General features: G+C 39.0%; 1 protein-coding gene across 4 annotated transcripts in view; it reads left to right on the top strand.

Annotated features, from left to right (window-relative positions):
• GFPT1 (glutamine--fructose-6-phosphate transaminase 1) overlaps positions 1–18,126 on the top strand; it is a 43,336-nt gene that overhangs the window by 19,331 nt on the left and 5,879 nt on the right. For 3 of the 4 annotated variants that reach the window (XM_068662188.1, XM_068662186.1, XM_068662189.1), the window contains 11 exons: positions 2,101–2,206; positions 3,457–3,620; positions 4,241–4,336; positions 4,645–4,742; positions 5,858–5,978; positions 7,917–8,074; positions 9,861–9,975; positions 10,273–10,400; positions 11,150–11,317; positions 12,014–12,175; positions 12,814–17,154. In XM_068662188.1, coding sequence (XP_068518289.1) covers positions 2,101–2,206; positions 3,457–3,620; positions 4,241–4,336; positions 4,645–4,742; positions 5,858–5,978; positions 7,917–8,074; positions 9,861–9,975; positions 10,273–10,400; positions 11,150–11,317; positions 12,014–12,175; positions 12,814–12,858 — 1,361 coding nt within the window. In that variant the 3' untranslated portion in view covers positions 12,859–17,154. Of the gene's footprint in view, positions 1–2,100; positions 2,207–3,456; positions 3,621–4,240; positions 4,337–4,644; positions 4,743–5,857; positions 5,979–7,916; positions 8,075–9,860; positions 9,976–10,272; positions 10,401–11,149; positions 11,318–12,013; positions 12,176–12,813; positions 17,155–18,126 lie in introns of those variants that run through there. The other variant, XM_068662187.1, reaches the window with a different exon arrangement.

Genomic DNA, 18,126 nt, shown 5'->3' with positions numbered 1-18,126 from the left:
AATGTGTGCTTTTGCTGGAGGAGAAACAAACTTCAGTTTGATGAAAGGTGAGCTGTGTTCTGTTTGAGGAGCTAGTTTACCTGAATAAAAACATGAAGTGATGTTTTGTTTCCTTTTACCGAGCATTTTTCTCGAAGTCAGTTTGAAGCATTTAGAGTAAAATTCTGGTCAGGATAGTTCCCAGGGGCTTTAAGAACAATTATATAATGTTGTCATCTTCTGAAAATACTCTTAAGGAAATCTAAACTTCAGTGCTGCTGAAGTAAGCATAAAAAAAATCTACTAAGCAGCAGTTGCATTAATCTGCAGTAGTACCTTTGCAGAGCTGCAATATACCTAAAATTGTCATAAAGTATGATATTAAAATACACAGAAAACATGTCTTCCCCCAGTTTTTACTGTACCTGTGTTAATTCATCATGACATCCTTCTATTCTTTGATATAGAAGGAAAAAGATTACTTCTGTGTTGCTTCTAATTTCTAGTAAATGGGAGTAGGTGCTGTGCAGCAACAATCCAAGTTGCTCATAGATAAATGGATTATCTATGGACAAACCTGCAGATAACATAAGTCGTAATTGGATGATAACACTAACTTTTCAATCACTCCTTCATAAGAAACACACAGAACATGTGTGTGAACACAATAAAAACACCTTGTAGTTATAGTTCTGTGTAGAATCTGCCATACAGGAAAGCAATGCAACATAGTAAAGTCAATGTGCAGAAATGTATTTTGAGAAACAAAATTTGCATGTTTTGATCAAGTATGGGTGCTTCTGTTGGAGAATGGCAACTAACACTTTTGCTCTGTCCTTTCTAATTGTTTTCTTCATTTGCTGACTTGATAACTATAGTGGAGGGCCTTAAATTTTTGGTTGAATGGTACCTTCTTATTAAATATCAACATGAAAGCAGTATTTTTTTCTTTACGTTTTCAATTACAACACTACAACTCTCAACATCATGAGTTCTACTTACATCACTGAATCAGAGCTGTATCCAGTGTGAAGAACTTCCATTAGGACTTAGGAAATAAACAACAGAGTAAATTAACTTATTGAATTGCTGTTGTTCCTTATCAATTGTTGCGTTTTGCTAGATAAGCTGCTTAATCCCCTCCCACACTCAGAGAGTGGCAACTAGTTTTGTTTGAGGTCAGTGCTGAGCAGTAGGTGCTTTGGTCCTCATCTGCATTCCTGATGTGCTTCAGTGCTGAGAAATATTCTCTGCAGCAGAAGTGGAGTTAGAGCATTGCAGTGTGTCAGGAGGTGCAAGAGTGAAGGATTCTTGGTGAAGTACCAAACTTTTATAAAGACTTGGTGCAGGATTTTCAGAAGTTGATTCTCAAGTCGTGTGTCCTTCAGTCCACTTAGATACTTCCCTAATAGCAGTGTAAGACTCTCAGCAGGTTACCAGCTGTACAAGTTTTGGATCCTAATGAGAAGCTTGTAATTGATTATCTCAGTAGTGATGCCAGGTACTTGATCATGAATTTTGTGATCTGTGTCTGAACACATTAGCTCAGCCAGACAGAAACAGGTTTAGGTTACTTCTGCTGGCACTTAGTGGAATAGTGTGGTTGTACAGGTGGCAGCTCTGAAAGAATTTTATCCAGTGATGTGACTGGCAAAGAAAGAGAAATTCTGCTTGACTTCTTAAAGCTTCAGGAAAGTTAGTGAAACAGCAGAGATTTAAAATGATAATTGGGGAGATGAAACTATGAAAACATTGGTAAATATGACTGCTCATAAAGTAGCATGAATGCTCTTTCCCTAGTGGAGTCATGCATAAACTTTGTTTTGAACTGTTACTGATAGTTTCCTCAAAACCTAAAACTCTGCACACATTACACTTGCAAGTTTAATTCAAATGCAGATAAAAAAAACATGCAAGAAAACTGAGAAAGGGCACAATAATATGACTGCTCGTATGCTGCCCACTCCTTTTTGATGCTGTTAAATTTACTGTGACCGCTCACAGTGATGAAAGTAGTGCTTCATGTTGGTACCATGCCTTGGGACCTTTTGTTGAACCTGACACTGCAGTTGCATTCCAGATTTGTTGGTATGTGCAGTACCTAATTCTCTTATCTTTTAGGTAAAGACAAGAAGGGAAGTTGTAACCTGTCTCGTGTTGACAGCACCACCTGCCTCTTTCCTGTTGAGGAGAAAGCTGTGGAGTACTACTTTGCTTCTGATGCTAGGTAATGTTCTTCAGCATCTTTTAGTGTATATAAAAATTTGGTCTGTAAAGGTGAGGCCATTAACAAGAAACGGGGAGGCAGTTTCTTTCTAAGTAATAGTAAATAATGTATAAATTATGTGGCTGTTAGCATTGTTTACAAACAATTAGTTACCATTTGCAGCTCTGAAAGAGACAGAGGAGTAGAGGTTAATGTTAAAGAAGTAAACTCACTTTGAGTTGTTTGTTAACACTTTTTAATGTTATTAATCCTTCTTCAAGCCTAGCTAGCATGGGACAGATCTTACCTGCTAATAGGATTCTGGAGGTGAGCGATAAGAAAGCTGTGAGAGTACGGACCTGAAGTAACAGAACGGATGCAACTTACTAAGAGGATTGCATTGCTTCTTCAGGAATGTCTGCACATGTGCAATTCCTTTAGCATCAAAGGTGTCTCATTTTAGTGGAGGTAGGAAGGACTAACTCGACAAAAGTTAGTCCTTCTAGAACAGGTAGTTTTCTGTTTAGGGAAATAAGTACTCTTTCCAGAAATGTAACAATGCTGCATGGTTTGATTCTAGAGCTCATTTTATCAGCATTTTGGAGAGATTTGGGATACCCCAATGTCTTCTGATTTCAGAGAGCTTTTCCATGACTTGGCCAAGGTCAGAACAAAAGCTACTAAAATAGTGAGCTGATGCATTTCAGTACAGCTTGCCTTGTTGTAGTAAGAAAGCATGGACTAAAATTCTGTCAAAGATATTAAGCCTCACAGGTAATTCCAGTATTGACACTTCTCAAGTAACCTGAAGGCAGGGAAAGTATTCAATAGTACCTAATTCTTGGAGCATGTCTAAGTAGATGTTCAAGTATTTTAACAGGTGTCCACAGTTCTACACATGGGGAACACGACATGCAGGGAGGGATGATTGCTTATTGCTGGAAAAGAGAAAGAATTCCTTTACCTGTAGTTGAATATTCTGTGTATTAAGCCTTCTACCTGACTTCTGTTCTCTAGCTCCTAATGGTTAGATCACGCGACTACACCTGCTGCTTTGACTGAGGAATTCATAGTTTCTTCTTAAAGCAGGCACTGAAATTCATAATTAGATAGGTGGAAGAAATCCAGTTGTATTGGTAGTGTGGAAATGTTCTTTACGGTGTTGAAATGAGTAACTTTTGAAATATGTATGTTAGATTGTAAGTAGGGCTGTAGCCTTTGTCTTTACATGACAAGTAATGTCTTATGGCAAATGATGTATGCTTTTATAGTGCTGTCATTGAGCATACCAACAGAGTGATTTTCCTTGAAGATGATGATGTAGCAGCTGTGGTTGATGGCCGTCTTTCCATCCACCGGATCAAACGTACAGCAGGCGATCACCCTGGGCGTGCTGTCCAAACCCTGCAGATGGAACTTCAGCAAATTATGAAGGGTAAAATATTCTGAATGTCACCAATGTAGATGCACAGTCATCTCTAGAGTCACAGAATAATTAAAGTTGAAAAGGACCTCTGGAGATCATCTGGTCCAGTCTCTGTGCTAAAAGCCGTGTCCATAGGTCAGCATGTTCAGGAGTTTGTTTAGACAAGTTTGGAGTATGTTGAAGAATGGAAATCCCACAGCCTTTCTGAGCACCTGTTCCAGTGCTTAGCCACCCTCATGGCAAAAGAAATTGTCCTTACATCTAATAAGACTTTCCCTTGAGCTAACACTGTAATGGGTATTGTGGAGCTGAGGATTTCACCTCCTGCTTGGAGGCATCTGTTTTTTTTCTGAGATTGGACCTTAGGAGGCTTGCCATTCTGGATATGACCGATAGTTGACACATTCTGGTATCTTGAATCTAGTTCTAAGGCATCGGATCAGCTCAAAATGAGTAGAAAATGAAATGTCCGCTTAAATGAACCTTTCTTTCAGATACTCATACAGGAATAAAAGCTAATCTCTGACTGGTAACTGGCCTGTCATTGTCTCTGATCCAAACTTTTCCCCATAAACATAGGGAAAATGTATATTACTGTGTGGTAAACTATTCTTTTTATTATTTTATAGGTAACTTCAGCTCATTCATGCAAAAGGAAATTTTTGAACAGCCAGAATCCGTTGTTAATACAATGAGAGGAAGGGTCAACTTTGACGACTACACTGGTAATTGAGATGCATCCTTGTTTGTTTTTTACAGAGCAGTACCCAGTAGATTCACAGAGGAGGAAGTAGGTGATGACATGGGAGATTAAAATGTGCCAGCGTAAGACAACGTGCATGTCTTATTACAGGGAGTGCTTCCCTAATCACATAATCTGGTGGCAAAGTTATTCTTTGTGATGAGTTTTTTTGTTTGTTTGTTATTTGCAAAGTGGTTGACTGAGATCATAACAATGCATATTAACACCGGTAATCTTGAGAAGTTCTGCTACCTAGCCACCCTAATTTTTCTCTCTGAATCTTGTTTACAGTGAACCTCGGTGGCTTGAAGGATCATATTAAGGAGATTCAGAGGTGTCGTCGTTTAATCCTTATTGCTTGCGGGACAAGTTACCATGCTGGAGTTGCAGTAAGTGGTCAGTCTTGATCTGTTTGCAAACTGTAGCTGGAGTTGAACAGCAGGCACGATACTGTGTCTGGCAAGCATGATAAAGGTGGAATAGTAATGTTGAGTGAGAAAAATTCATTCTGATTAGTGAAGATCCTTTTGAATCTGTATACAACAGATTTTCAAATTGCTAGTGACAATAGTAGGAACTAAAAACTTGAGTGATTGAGTACTTATAAAAATATTGCCTTTGATTTTATTGCTATGGAATGCTTTTAAAAAAAAAACAACTTATTTTGTTGTAAAAGATGATTGACAAGGGAAGGGATAATGCAACACCAGAATGCAAATGCTGCAGCAAGGTAGGAGTTGCCGTGAGCCAGACATGATTTTCTCCTTTGCTCTTTGTGCAGACAGCTAGGGCACATGCTTAGAGACCTCTCTGTGCTTGCCCAGTACTCTGAAGAGGTTTTGCTTTATACCTTACAGAAGTGCTGGCTGTGTGTATCGGCAACATGTGATTTTTGTTTCTCTGACATGTTACGTAATCACTGGATAAATCATGATGGCTTTAGATGAAGCTTTTTTATATTGTAGATTGGCAGCCCATAATGTTGCAATTTAAAGTACTCCACAACTTCACAGAGGAATCCTTTATTCGGATATCCTCAGAAAATCTGCGGAGCACAGCTATGTTAACTGATTTACAAGAACCAAAAAATATTTTTTTGCTCATCTTGGGTAGCTGTATAAGATAATGGTAATAGTAATCAATTGACTAGCCAAAACAAGTTTCTGGCTTGACCTGGATATTGGTGGTAGCTTCTGAATTCCTCAGCAATACAAGTCATAGTCTGATAGAATGACACCCTGTATTATGTGAGATCTTTTAAGAACAATTGGAAGGAGCTGGCCTCATAGGCTTTTTGCTGGGCCAAAATCAGGATAGCTTTTCACAGGGTTAGTTGAATGTGAGTTGAGCATGAGTATACTGAGTAATTAAAATATAATCCAGTGCTAATTTTTTAAATGTATTTTGATAATATTTTCCTGTGGGGGGACTAGAAGACTTTACATTCCAAACAGCTTTCTTTAAATACAATCTAATATGTAACTTTGACATCTCCTTTTACCAGACCCGTCAGGTTCTGGAAGAACTGACTGAATTACCCGTTATGGTTGAACTAGCCAGTGATTTCTTGGATAGAAACACTCCTGTCTTCAGAGATGATGTTTGCTTTTTCATCAGCCAGTCAGGTATGATCTCACTTTCCAACCCACTCACTCACATCTTTCCTGTAAATGTTAGCTTAGGAGGGAAAAGGCAGCAGGGCCAATTCTTGTGCCTGCCTCTAGGATTGCACATGATACATGCAAATGAACAAATTGGCACAGACATGCTAGAAATCAGTTAAAAACAAGGTGGTTCACCTCCCGTCCATCTGCATGTGGGTGGGTGTTTGAGTTTGTTTAGGTGAGTCTTACATATGGTAACAGTGGTTTTGTTTCCTTTATCTGCGATAAAATATTTCATCAGTCAGCATATTTAAAAAAAAAAATCCTTTGAGGTCTGGGTAAAGACAAGTCAATAGCTTCTTTTGGATAGTTTCAGTTCTTTTGTTAAAGTAGTACCAGATACTAAGCAACATGGTGCATCAGATCCATAAAAGACATGAAGCTACTACAGAAGAGTATCTGAAAAAATAGAACAATCTTGGAATGGAGTAAGAGAGAAAACACATAAATGCTTAGAAAAGGAAAAAAAAAAAAAGTGATATATCCTGTCCAAAATATTTTCAAGGACAATTACAATGTCTTTTTCATTTTAGTTGCATTTACTATTCTAGATTGTCACACCTGATCTTCAGATTTGTTACTAAAAATAGTTTTTCTCTGTATGTTAAAATACTCTTGCTAACAAGACTGTATGTTTTTCCTCCTCAGTGTCAGGTAATTTAGAGCCCCTCTTTGTAGGGGGCTTGTGTAAATGTTGCAGTTTTCTCTGGGTTTTAGGAGACGTGTTACTTCTTGCCCTTACAAGTTGTACTGTCTCAGATCTATCAGTGAACACGATTGAGGGCGCACTAGGGGATGCATCTTTTTCCCTGAAGTGTTGGATGTGGCAAGCAAACAAGGATTTTCCTGGAACCTAAGCTTAGTCATCAGGCAGTACAAAACTGAAGTAAACATTGAGCTCAAATAACCTGAGTTCTCCCCACCCATAAATCTGTTTTTCTAGCCCTAGATTTCCACCCTATATGACTTGTAGTAAGTAATGTAGTGTGCAGACAGTGTTTATATGTATTCATGTACTGAAGCAGAATTGTACCTAATCTTGGTGGTATTTTTGTTTTGTTCTTGTTTTCTGTTGTCACCTTATGTGTGCAGGAGTACATCAAAAAAGGTGTTATTCTTTAGAATAAAGGTAAACTGGTAATGCTGTGTAGAATGTACAGTAGCTTCTATTTCTAGGCCCATGTCTGGAGCTCAGCCCACAAGCAGCAGTTCTGGGGATAATCAGTGTGAGGTTTCTTTTTCCCCATCTGTTGACTTCATTTTTAAACCAACTATTTCTAATTTGTTATATCCTGAATTTTTGAAACAACATGTTAACTGAAGTCTGATCTAAGCTAGCCTCTGTTGGCGTTGTGCAAGCAATTCTGGACAGGAGTGATCAGTTTTTGGCATGACTTCTTTGAGAAGAGATTTTGCAAGATAGCAGGTTGTTGGTGAGCACTATCAGCCAAGCAGTTGTATGGTTTTGATAACGGTAACATGGGAAGACTAATGGCTAGGTGTAAATTAATGCTTTTTCATCTGCTGTACATTTCAGCTAGGTTATGTATGGATATCCTTAATACATGGGTTCTACCCCCCACAACACCCCAAGGTGAATATTTAGTAACTGGGAAGGGAAAGAAGTTGTTTTTGCTAAATGAGATACGCTTGGACTTAAGTTGTTCTTTTAACCATGGCAACATAAGTACTGTCTTCAGGTTTGGTGTTTTCTAGATTTAACTGTTCTTTTTAGGGATAAAACGCAGTGTGCGTGGTCTGACATAATTGCTAACTCTTTTGACTTGCAGACAAACGCAAACTTATGAGATTATATTTAGAAAAGCACTGCTGTTTTACATCTCCAGTGTCAGCAGTAACCAATACCAAATGCAGCATTATAAATATCTGTATTTTCAGGTGAGACAGCAGATACTTTGATGGGTCTTCGGTATTGCAAAGAGAGAGGAGCCTTAACCGTAGGAATAACTAATACAGTTGGCAGCTCTATATCACGCGAGACAGATTGTGGAGTCCATATCAATGCAGGACCAGAGATTGGGGTTGCGAGTACCAAGGTAAATAACAAGTTCATAGATCTTACTGAATCACCTGTGAGGGGGCTGGCTATCATATGGGTCCTCTGAATGTTCTTCGTTCCCTTTTTAACAGTTGCAATTGCTGATTCTATTTCTGAAGAGGCAAAAATTCTCTCCTCTGTCATTATTTGTCCTGAGGTGCAGACTCAGTTTAAATGAAAGTCTAAATATGGAAAAAGAAATTGTAAGACAGGGTTTTGGAAATGTAGGCAATACACAACTACCCTTAATCACACTGCTTTTACTAAAGAAAGTGTGATATTAAAACTAACTAAACAGAAAATGGGGAAGCGGTCTTTTAAAGAAAACCAGTATTTATGTCCATCTAAGAATTATTCTATGTTTGATGCATCTGGCTGCGTGTGATACAGTATAAAATAACTTGCTTTGCTGCATTTCATTTTGATGAAGTGCTTCTGCATGGTGAAATCTGCTTTGATTTAGTTATATTTAGAGGCGAGATGATGTCAATGTGTTACATAAATTCAGCCAAAAACCACATTTGAGTTTAATAGTTCACTGGGGAATTTGATCATGGAAAATTCATGAGTATCCTGTAAGAAACAGTTGAAGGAGTTGTTTGTCCCTGATTGTTTTCATATAGCCAACATTACAGTTAGGAGATAATTGAATTTGGCATTTTCTCTCTGGTGATGTGGGGAGTTACCAAAGCTGTGCGTATATGAAATACAAACTTGAAGAGATTCTCCCCGTAAGGGGAGAATGTACCTTCAGGTTCATTTTGAGAACATATATTACAAACAATCCCAAGTATTGTTAACATATCTGTTCAGTGCTATTTGCTAACGTAACCTTCAACTATGTACTAACCAAAACAAAGTAGATCGCCTTGTGTATCAAACTCTGCTAGTAAGCATAACTGAAGCTTTTCTAGATTCCTTCTGAGCTATTTAAGTCTTCACTGATACATCACTGTGGATGTTTGTTTTATTATTGTTTAGAAAGGGACAGAACTACTACAAACCTTAATCTGAATTCTAAGCAACTTCAGTCCAAGGCTTGCTGCACCACAGACCATTTCATAACATTTGTCTTTTAAGGACTTCAGAGGCTAGACTTTATAATAGATGTTGGATACTGTGCCTTAAATGTTTATGCAGATAGAATTTCCTTGAGCACTAGTTTCACTTTGCTGTGCAGATAAGTCAGTGATACCAGTCACTATAGTCTTGTAGAGAAATATATAGTCTTTGCAAGTTGAAGAGTTCAAAATCTGTTCTTAACAAGCTGGGGTAAAGAAGGTTTGAAATCACTCTACCTTTTCAATAGTCTTTGCATTCCATGTGCATTTTCATGTGGTCCAAAAAAAGCTAGAGTCAGTTGTCCTGTCACAGTGACCAGATGTAGTAGTGAGGTTGCACTGTACATCTTCAGTTGTTGGGTGTTCTAGTCTTCAGTGTTTTCATCATTTGCTCACTCAAATAGAGAAAGGAGGACACAGTTACAGTCAGAAAATAAGATTTAATAATTGCCAGGAACCCAGAAATATTCCACTTTGCTTTTTGTTTTTTAAACTCTGGGAGCTTGAGGAGATTGTGCCATTGCAAGCCTCCATTTGAGCAAACGCCATGTGAATTTCATGTTGGTCTTTCCGGCTTAATTGGAAGGAAAGGTACTATTTAAAAACATGCTAAGACTGAAGTCAGCAGCTAGTTGAAGAATGTTGTAGCAGGTGACAACCATTTGCTTACTGTCTTAATGACATTTTTTTTTCTTTCTCCCTCTTCCCCCATTTCCTTATTAGGCCTATACCAGCCAGTTTGTCTCTTTGGTGATGTTTGCTCTAATGATGTGTGATGACAGAATTTCTGTGCAAGAAAGACGCAAGGAAATCATGCGTGGTCTAAAAGGCCTGCCAGGTAGGGAACTGTTGCATTTATTGTGGCTTGCCAAATGAAATTCAGTAGCATAGATGAACTTGACAATGCACAAACTTTGCTTTTGAAAGACTGAGGGGATGAGATTTGTGCAATGTGACTATTAGTTATAACTCTTTGCAGCTGTATTCCCTCTGATGCTTTCAGACCACTACATGGGATTTTTAAAGTACTGGGTACAATCTCTCGGCAAGTCATTGCTATCTGTGTATATGAAGTATGAGCAGTTTGAGAAGCAGAGGGATATAAATCTGCACAACTTTAATTCTTCTCTTCTAGACTTGATTAAAGAAGTGCTGAGTATGGATGACGAGATCCAGAAGCTAGCCACAGAGCTGTACCATCAGAAGTCTGTTCTCATCATGGGACGTGGCTACCATTATGCCACATGTCTTGAGGGAGCTTTGGTAAGAGATTTCTTTATTTAAAACTGGTTCAAATGCACTTAGCTATGGACTCACATTAGACACCCGACTACTAGTTGATTCAGACGCAGCTAACAGCTGTGGCCTGTTGGCTGACATACTGGGTGAAATAGCTAGAACTCACCATACCACTGCTGTTATTTCCATATAAAGAAACCCAACTCACATAACAGCTACTGGTCACCATGGGTTGAAAGGGTGTAGTTTCAGCATTCACACTGGGAGTGGTTTAGGTCCATATTGAATTACTGTGACAGACTGGGCACCTTAGTAGACTTAGTTCTTTGGAATGTTGGGGTGGCATTTCCAGGAATGCTCAGCATCCAAAACTGAGCATGTATTTTCTAGAACCTGTGAGTTGTAGTTTCTACCTTTGAGGAGATTGTTGTTGGTATTAGTGCTGTCGCCTATGGACATGTAAATGTCATCTTCGTATTGGCCTGCCCAGTTCAAGACTATGATTATATGTGTGTTGACTGATGGCAAATCATAAGGCCTGTGGTGGGTTTGGTGTAAGTGTGATGGCCTATAAGCAGCTCAGCCCAGGTACACTACTTTGATTTAGGTTTTCAGGCTGGCTCCTCCACGTAATGGATCTGATGAGAACTAGAACACACTTTTACAAACTTAATTACGTAGAAAGTGGAAGAAACCTACAGAGCTGATTATATAATAATAAAAATAAACAAAGTTTGCCTAAAGCTTTATGAATATTCTTTTTCCCCATCTAGAAAATTAAAGAAATTACTTACATGCACTCTGAGGGGATATTGGCAGGTGAGCTGAAGCATGGCCCTCTTGCGTTGGTGGACAAACTCATGCCTGTTATCATGATCATCATGAGAGACCATACATATGCTAAGTGCCAGAATGCTCTCCAGCAGGTCATTGCACGACAAGTAAGTACCTGTAAAACTTCACGGTGCATCAGAAATGTTGGTTTTAATATAGAAGCAGTTTTGCAGGTACCAAACTATTTGCTTTAGCGTCACTGCCTAAACTGTGAATTCAGTAGATAGTCCTCTGGGGCTCTTCACAGCCCAAGAAGCCCCCATCTTTTTTTTTCTTCAGAAAAAGGTCTTTGCAAGCGGTCTTGCAGGGCAATGGAAGCTGGAAGCTAAAAATTTCGTGTCAGCCTGGGTTAGGTTCAAAGCACTGTTAGATGCGTAGTATTACAGGTACTGAAGGAGGAAAGTTTTCAGTTTCAACACTATTTCACTAGCTTAGAAAACAATTGCTAGCAACCCTTATTTATTGTTGAAGGGGGAGGTTGTTTTTTCAGCGTCTGGGATTTCCTCAGTTCTGTCAGATCTCAGAAAAGGTAACACTTCAGAGTGTTCAGGCTTGCAATTGCAGATTGCAGTGATGTTTTTTTATTTTTGTTTTCAATAAGAAAAGTGCATCGGCATAAGGCAACAGATGCAGGAGCCTAGTGTGGTTTGTTTGCCCTTTAAAATATGCTACTGGAATGCCCACGTGATGCTCAGCTGCTTTCCTTTAAATTAAGTAAAAATTTCTTGCTACCAGTGATATGAACAGAAGTGAAAAAAGAACCTTCCTGACATGTTTTTCTTCAACGTTTCCCTTTTTTGCAGGGGCGACCTGTCATCATTTGTGATAAGGAAGACATTGAGACAATTAAGAACAATAAGAGAACAATCAAAGTTCCACATTCAGTGGACTGTCTGCAGGGGATCCTGAGTGTCATCCCCCTTCAGCTTCTGGCTTTCCACCTTGCAGTTCTCAGAGGATATGATGTAAGTACAGTGTTCCCTTCCTAGCCTCCTGCACTTGTGTTTGCTATTTACAGGTCTGAAAAAGATGTGTTGGGTGAAGTTTGAAGTCTGTGGGGGTTGTCTGTGTGATTGCTTGAGCTACTGGAACTGCCAGGTTAAATGTTAGACCTGATAATTGCAGAAGCTTTTTGTGAACAAAACGTGAAGGCAGTCTACTACACTTGGCTGAGCCTCATGCAGTTTGAGTTGGACATGTCTGTTTTCTGGTACAAGCATACTGTTGCTGGAGAGCTGGTAGGAAGCTAAAATGAAGTTTAAAATCAAAATCAACAGAAGGATGTTTAAAAAGAAAAATAGAGTCTGTGTCAGTTATTTGATCTTAATACAGACACTGGCCTCTACCACGTACTGCAGTGACCTTTTATAATTTGAGAACTGTAGCAAATTACGTTGAAGGGACTAACTCCTTAGTTTTTGACAGAGTTGTAACAAGTGAAGTCAATGGAGTTTTTTGGCATTAATTATCCTAAGTTAACAGGAAAATGTGTTCAGTCATTTTCAATTTAAACACAGAGCAAACATTCCACAAACTACAAAGTTATACACAAAGAAAGTGTCTAAATACTCACAAGCATCTTCTTTCTCCTCCCTCTCTGCAGGTTGATTTTCCAAGAAATCTGGCCAAGTCCGTAACTGTAGAGTGAAAGATCATCTGAATCATAGGGGCAAAGGGGAATTAAATGAAAGACTTTTTTTGGTACCAAAATAACTTGATTTTAAAGTCCCCTAGGTAAATCTTATTTTGGTAAATCATTGTTTGTGTACACGATCACCGTACTTCCATTACATTAGTGATTGTCAAATTGATTCCACATGCTATGTCAGTAGCTTTGGGTTTTTTGAACAATAGATTTCCATGCAAGATATTAAATGGTTTTCTTTAAAGATTACTGAGTCTTCTAGGTAAGGGGCCCTTCACTTTACTTTCAAATACTGTCATTGTTTCTTATCCAGTGTGACTCATTCCAGTCATTGATGAGAAACCATTTAGTGAATTACCTGTCATGCTCTCAGGCAGTGAAGCAGGATACCAGATTATGCAACTGGAACAAGAGCTGTTACTGGTCATGCTTGTGCACATATTTTAACAGCGAGAAACTCTAAACAAGCATTTGGGTCAATTTCTGCCTCATTTGTAAAAGGGAATTCAACTGACCTGTCACAGCCTCTGAAATTTTAGGCATGTGGTAAACGTGCTAAGAAAGTAATGTTGTTTCAGAAAGATTTTATCTATGCCAAATACCTAGCAACTGACAATCTCGTAGACTCGGTGGGCCATAACACATCGTGTAACACCAGCAGGTATCTGTAGTTGTGCCCATGAAGACAGTGGAACTCGCGCCTTTAAGTGTAAGTGGAAGCAGTGTGCAGTGTCTGACTCAGAAGGGATGCATACCAAAGTGAGGAAAAACAGAGGAATATAACAGTGCTCAGTTTGTGGTGATGCTTTGTTGATGTTGGTTTTTGGTGATATTCTTTGTGAGTTTGTTTTTTAAACGAATAGCACTCTTCCTGCATTGAGGGATAAAGACTTTTCCCCTTGAACTGAGCACTGTGGCACTACAAACAGATTGTAGGGAATGGGCTTTATGTTGCTGCAGGTCACTTACTAGTCTGAACGTGTAGAAGGAAGTTTTTGCCTTGTGTCTCTCAGACAGAGAAAACAATGAATATCCCTTTCTGAGGCTTACTACAGTAGACAAAGTCCCTTGATAAATACATAGGTTCTGGTTTATTTATGAGTAGTTCACACAATTGTAGTGGCATATGTGATTATGTCAAATTCAGCTGATTAAAAACTGGAGGGGATAAAGGCTTGATACATGTGAAAAAAATACATTGATAATTGTATAACAAGTTTGCAGAGAATCAGAAATTACACTGAAAATATGCCTTGAAGATTTAATACCAGCTTTGAAAAAGTCATTAAATGGCAGTTAGCTAGGTGTTTCCTAATGCAAAAAGGTGAATTTCCTGCCTGTGTGGTAGGCTTTGAATTAGCTTTATACACACAGAATAAAAAGAAAAAAACTAAAAGCAAACTACAAGGCATAAAGCAATGCTTGACAAGTCGTGGTGAATATTCCAGATCGCTTGCTGCCCCCAGACTGCTTTAACAAATGTAAACGTAGCTCTCCTCGTGCAGGTTGCAAGATGACTGCCAAGCAGTAGTAATCCAGCCTGACCTGTACAGTAGAAGACAACTGCTCAGACTGAGGTGTTTCCAAAGACTGTGTAGCAATTCTACTTTATATAGAACTGCAGTAGCCTGTTTAACTTCAATTCAGTATCAGCTCAAGGCTGTTTTATTATGTTAATTAGATTAAAATGCTGCGTGCCTGGAAACAGTTTCTTAAAGCCAATATGTTTATTAACACATGGTATTCAGACTATTAATTTATGAATGCATTGTGCTGCCAGTGTCTGTTTAAGAGCAAAGAAGTAAATACATAATTTTATTTGTACAATATTTGCCTGTGAGGCACTGACTTGTAGCAGTTTATGTGCCTCTGCCTAAACATGACTTGTAGACTTCTTGCCTGCTTCATTTGAGAGGATACTTCTCCTTAAGGAACAAACAACATATGTTTAATACTAACAGTTTGGAGACAATTCATTTCCATCCATCTCCCACTCAGCTCTTAAGAGAAGAGAGACCGTGAACCTTTAACATGGAGGGTAGGAAGCAAGGAACAGCTTCCCCCTACTCCCCAGTATAAGGATTTGCAGTACCACATCCTATGTTCTTGTTAGCATGGGGTCTAATGGGAAAGAACCTGCAAGAGAATTAAGATCCGTTTCTCCTATTCCATTCAGAAGAAAAGCAACAAGCATTGCTTTTGTCTAGCCTTGTACAAATAATTGTCTGCTAGCTTACCAAGTCTCCTAGCAAACAGGATGGTAGACATCATGTTAAAATACAGATTGCTGTTCAGTAAAAGTTTGATCATTCAGGCTGTTAAATATTTATGAAAGTAGCTTGTGTACAAAGAGGACCAAAGAACAGGATTCTAAGTTAGAAATTTAAGTCTGACACTCTCCAGTTGGGTGTAACTGTACAGATATTGCTGAGTTACTTGGTTTTAATGCTGTGATAGAAAAATCCTTATTCTTAGTAATTTAAGGCATTAAAACTCACGATGAATACTTCATTTGTCAGAAGTAAAGGTGGTGTTCACCCCCTATATTCTGCAAGTTGCCAGTAAACTGCCTGAAGTGTACAAAACTCCGCCTGCCAAAACAGAGGTTTAGTCGCTAATTGCAACTAGGCTGTTGGATGTTGTAACGCTTAATATCAAAGAATGCTGTAGAGCATACTTGCTATGAAGAATTTCTCTGATGAGCATGGTAGGGAATCTGTAAAGCATCTCATTGTTGTTAATTGCTATGCCTGTGTGAAGTGAGAATGTATAAAGGACTCTTCTTAGCTTTCCTTACCTCATTTTGTGTAGACGTGTTGCATTTTGATGAAGAGATGATGTTTCTCTTTTCCCTAGAAAACTTTCAGAATGTCTTGTGATATTTATTAACAGCCAGTCAGTCTTCTGCTCTCCAGAATGAATGTTTTGCTTACTGAGCCAGTAAAACTCCCTCTTTCCTAACTAAGGTGTTCAAAAATTCAGTAGCCCTGTCACTAAAATTGAGCCACAGGTAAATACAGATAAAGGCCTTTGTCATTTGAAATAGCAGCTGCCTATTACTGCATACGTTTGTCGTAGTTTATTTTGACTGAAGTAACTGTTTTCCTCATCTATGTCTGCAGAGGCTTAAAGGGAAGTACAAGCCTAAGTCTTAGGGTTTTTTCTAATTACCAAAGACCAGAGAACTTGAGGCTCGGCACGCTGTTTCTGCGTAACAGATCTCAGCCAAATGCCACACTGTTAGTAAGGTTATTCCACAAACAATGGGAAAGTTGTTTGTGGAGTATGCTTCTGCCAGAAAGGTTTCTTCCTCCTAGCTGTACTGAAGAAAGTCTAGAGACAGTTCTTTCCTGAACGTGAGAGATGAATAAGTACCATCTGCACACACACGCTTATAAAGAGCCCAAACCAGTATTCGGGTAGCCATGCCTTTGTAAGGTACAGCGCTGACCGGGGAAGTGCTGTCTCCTTTTTAGCATGCTCTTACTGACGGAAGGTAATTGCGTACCACTGATATGGGGATGCTCTTCCAGCCAGAGAGCTGCCTTGACCTCCTTGTTCAGAACGTCTCGACCCCTTTGTATTCAAAAACTGCATTAGTGAAAGCTTCACATAGACCATTTTGGAGACAAGTGGGAGGAATCTCATGGATATGACAACATGTAATACTGCTCCATTTGGAACCTTAACACTAGCACAGACAGACTAGGTTTGGTTAAGCTGCAGATTGAGATGTCTAAAGGCACAAGGAAGACCAAAATATTAGTGCAAAATTGTTGTTTTTCTTTTCCTCTCTAGTAGTTACTAGCAGTCCATGACACCACAAGTAGGTGGCTGACAGCAGCATATATGATGGAGAGGGAAATTGAAATTGGGCCCATGCAGCAGCACATCAGTGTTTAGCTGTGGCTAATTTTAGACGCTACCTGAATGTACCAAACTTGCCTCAAAGCCTGGAGTCCCTCTTCCACATCAGACACAGGAAGAAGAAACAGCAAAGAAGTATTTGGCTTGAATAAAAGGAAAGACTATTTGCCTTCAATTCAGTTTATGTAAATAGACGTTTGAAATGGCAAATACTACCATTTCTTCCCTTCTAGGTCTATATGTACTGTGCTTGTACATATCCAGCTGGCTTGGTTTGTGGGGACCAGTCTGTATCTTGTTTCCTGTTGTGTGCTGTATGCAGAAGATGTCTTACTTTTGTCTGTAGTGTTTTATAATTTGGGTTCTGTCTTTTTGCTTACTTTTTTTGTATCTCACCCTTTGAATAAAATCAAGTGCCCTACATTAAACAAACTGAATTACTGGTCTTTAGTTATATCTCTTAAAGAATAGGTAACCCCTGTGAAAGTTAAGGGATATATATAAAAAGCAGAAAAAGACCCAAAGCTTAACTCTCTTCTAAGTGGCCAAGCTTTTTCTTTTTCCTTTTTTTTTTTTTTTAATAACATGTCTGAGATATATTTCAACTCACTTTTTTTATCCTTGATTTTACTACTAACCAAAAACGGTGAAGAGGAAAACCCATGAAACATCCCTAAGACAGAACAGGTGGTATTACCTTCTGTACATTCATTCTCATTTAACAACCACATTTCTATCACTAGATAAAAGAGCAGTTAGTACAGCCCAGACATGACCTGTGCTCAGTGATCTTCACACATTCCCCATGCAATTTTGAAACTCACGGTTCTTTTTTTCAGCTTTTTTGTAACTGCCCCCAGTTTGGGTAATGTCAGGCAGGCTGGGAGCACCACAGCACTGCTTTGCTGCCCCAGCAGTGCAGGGTGACTTGTGTGCTGAGGTGGCACAGTTAAGCTCTTGTAAGTCAACAGCTGGCGACTTAGAGATTTTTCATATCTTAAAAATGCGTGGACAACTTTAAGCAAAACCCACAATGACAAAAGTCTATCTGGAATTCCACCCCTCCTCCACTTCGAGCCATTCAGGAATGAATTTCCTTAGGGACATTCACCTCTGCAGGGGAAGAATATCAAACATGGACATTTATTTCCCCAAATAAAGTGAGCAGCCTGGACTTGCTCTTCTTACAAATACCTTTCCTGTACAAGTAATAGTAAAGTCACAAGACTGCTTTTGAAGGCTAGTGCCTTGGAGCTATGCACGCACGTTCTTAGTATCACAATTAAAGTCAGTGCCCACACACAAAACCATAGCCAGATGTTGGGAGCAAGATTGTCCACTTCTGCTTGCTCAGCACTGCAGGAGGAAACAGCAGCACAGGCCTGCGTTAATGTCACAAACAAA

The sequence above is a fragment of the Anas acuta genome, chromosome 27 (genome assembly GCF_963932015.1).
Source record: "Anas acuta chromosome 27, bAnaAcu1.1, whole genome shotgun sequence".
Lineage (NCBI taxonomy): Eukaryota > Metazoa > Chordata > Aves > Anseriformes > Anatidae > Anas > Anas acuta.
The sequence above is the reverse complement of the archived record's forward strand: the minus strand, read 5'-3'. Positions and strand labels throughout refer to the sequence as shown.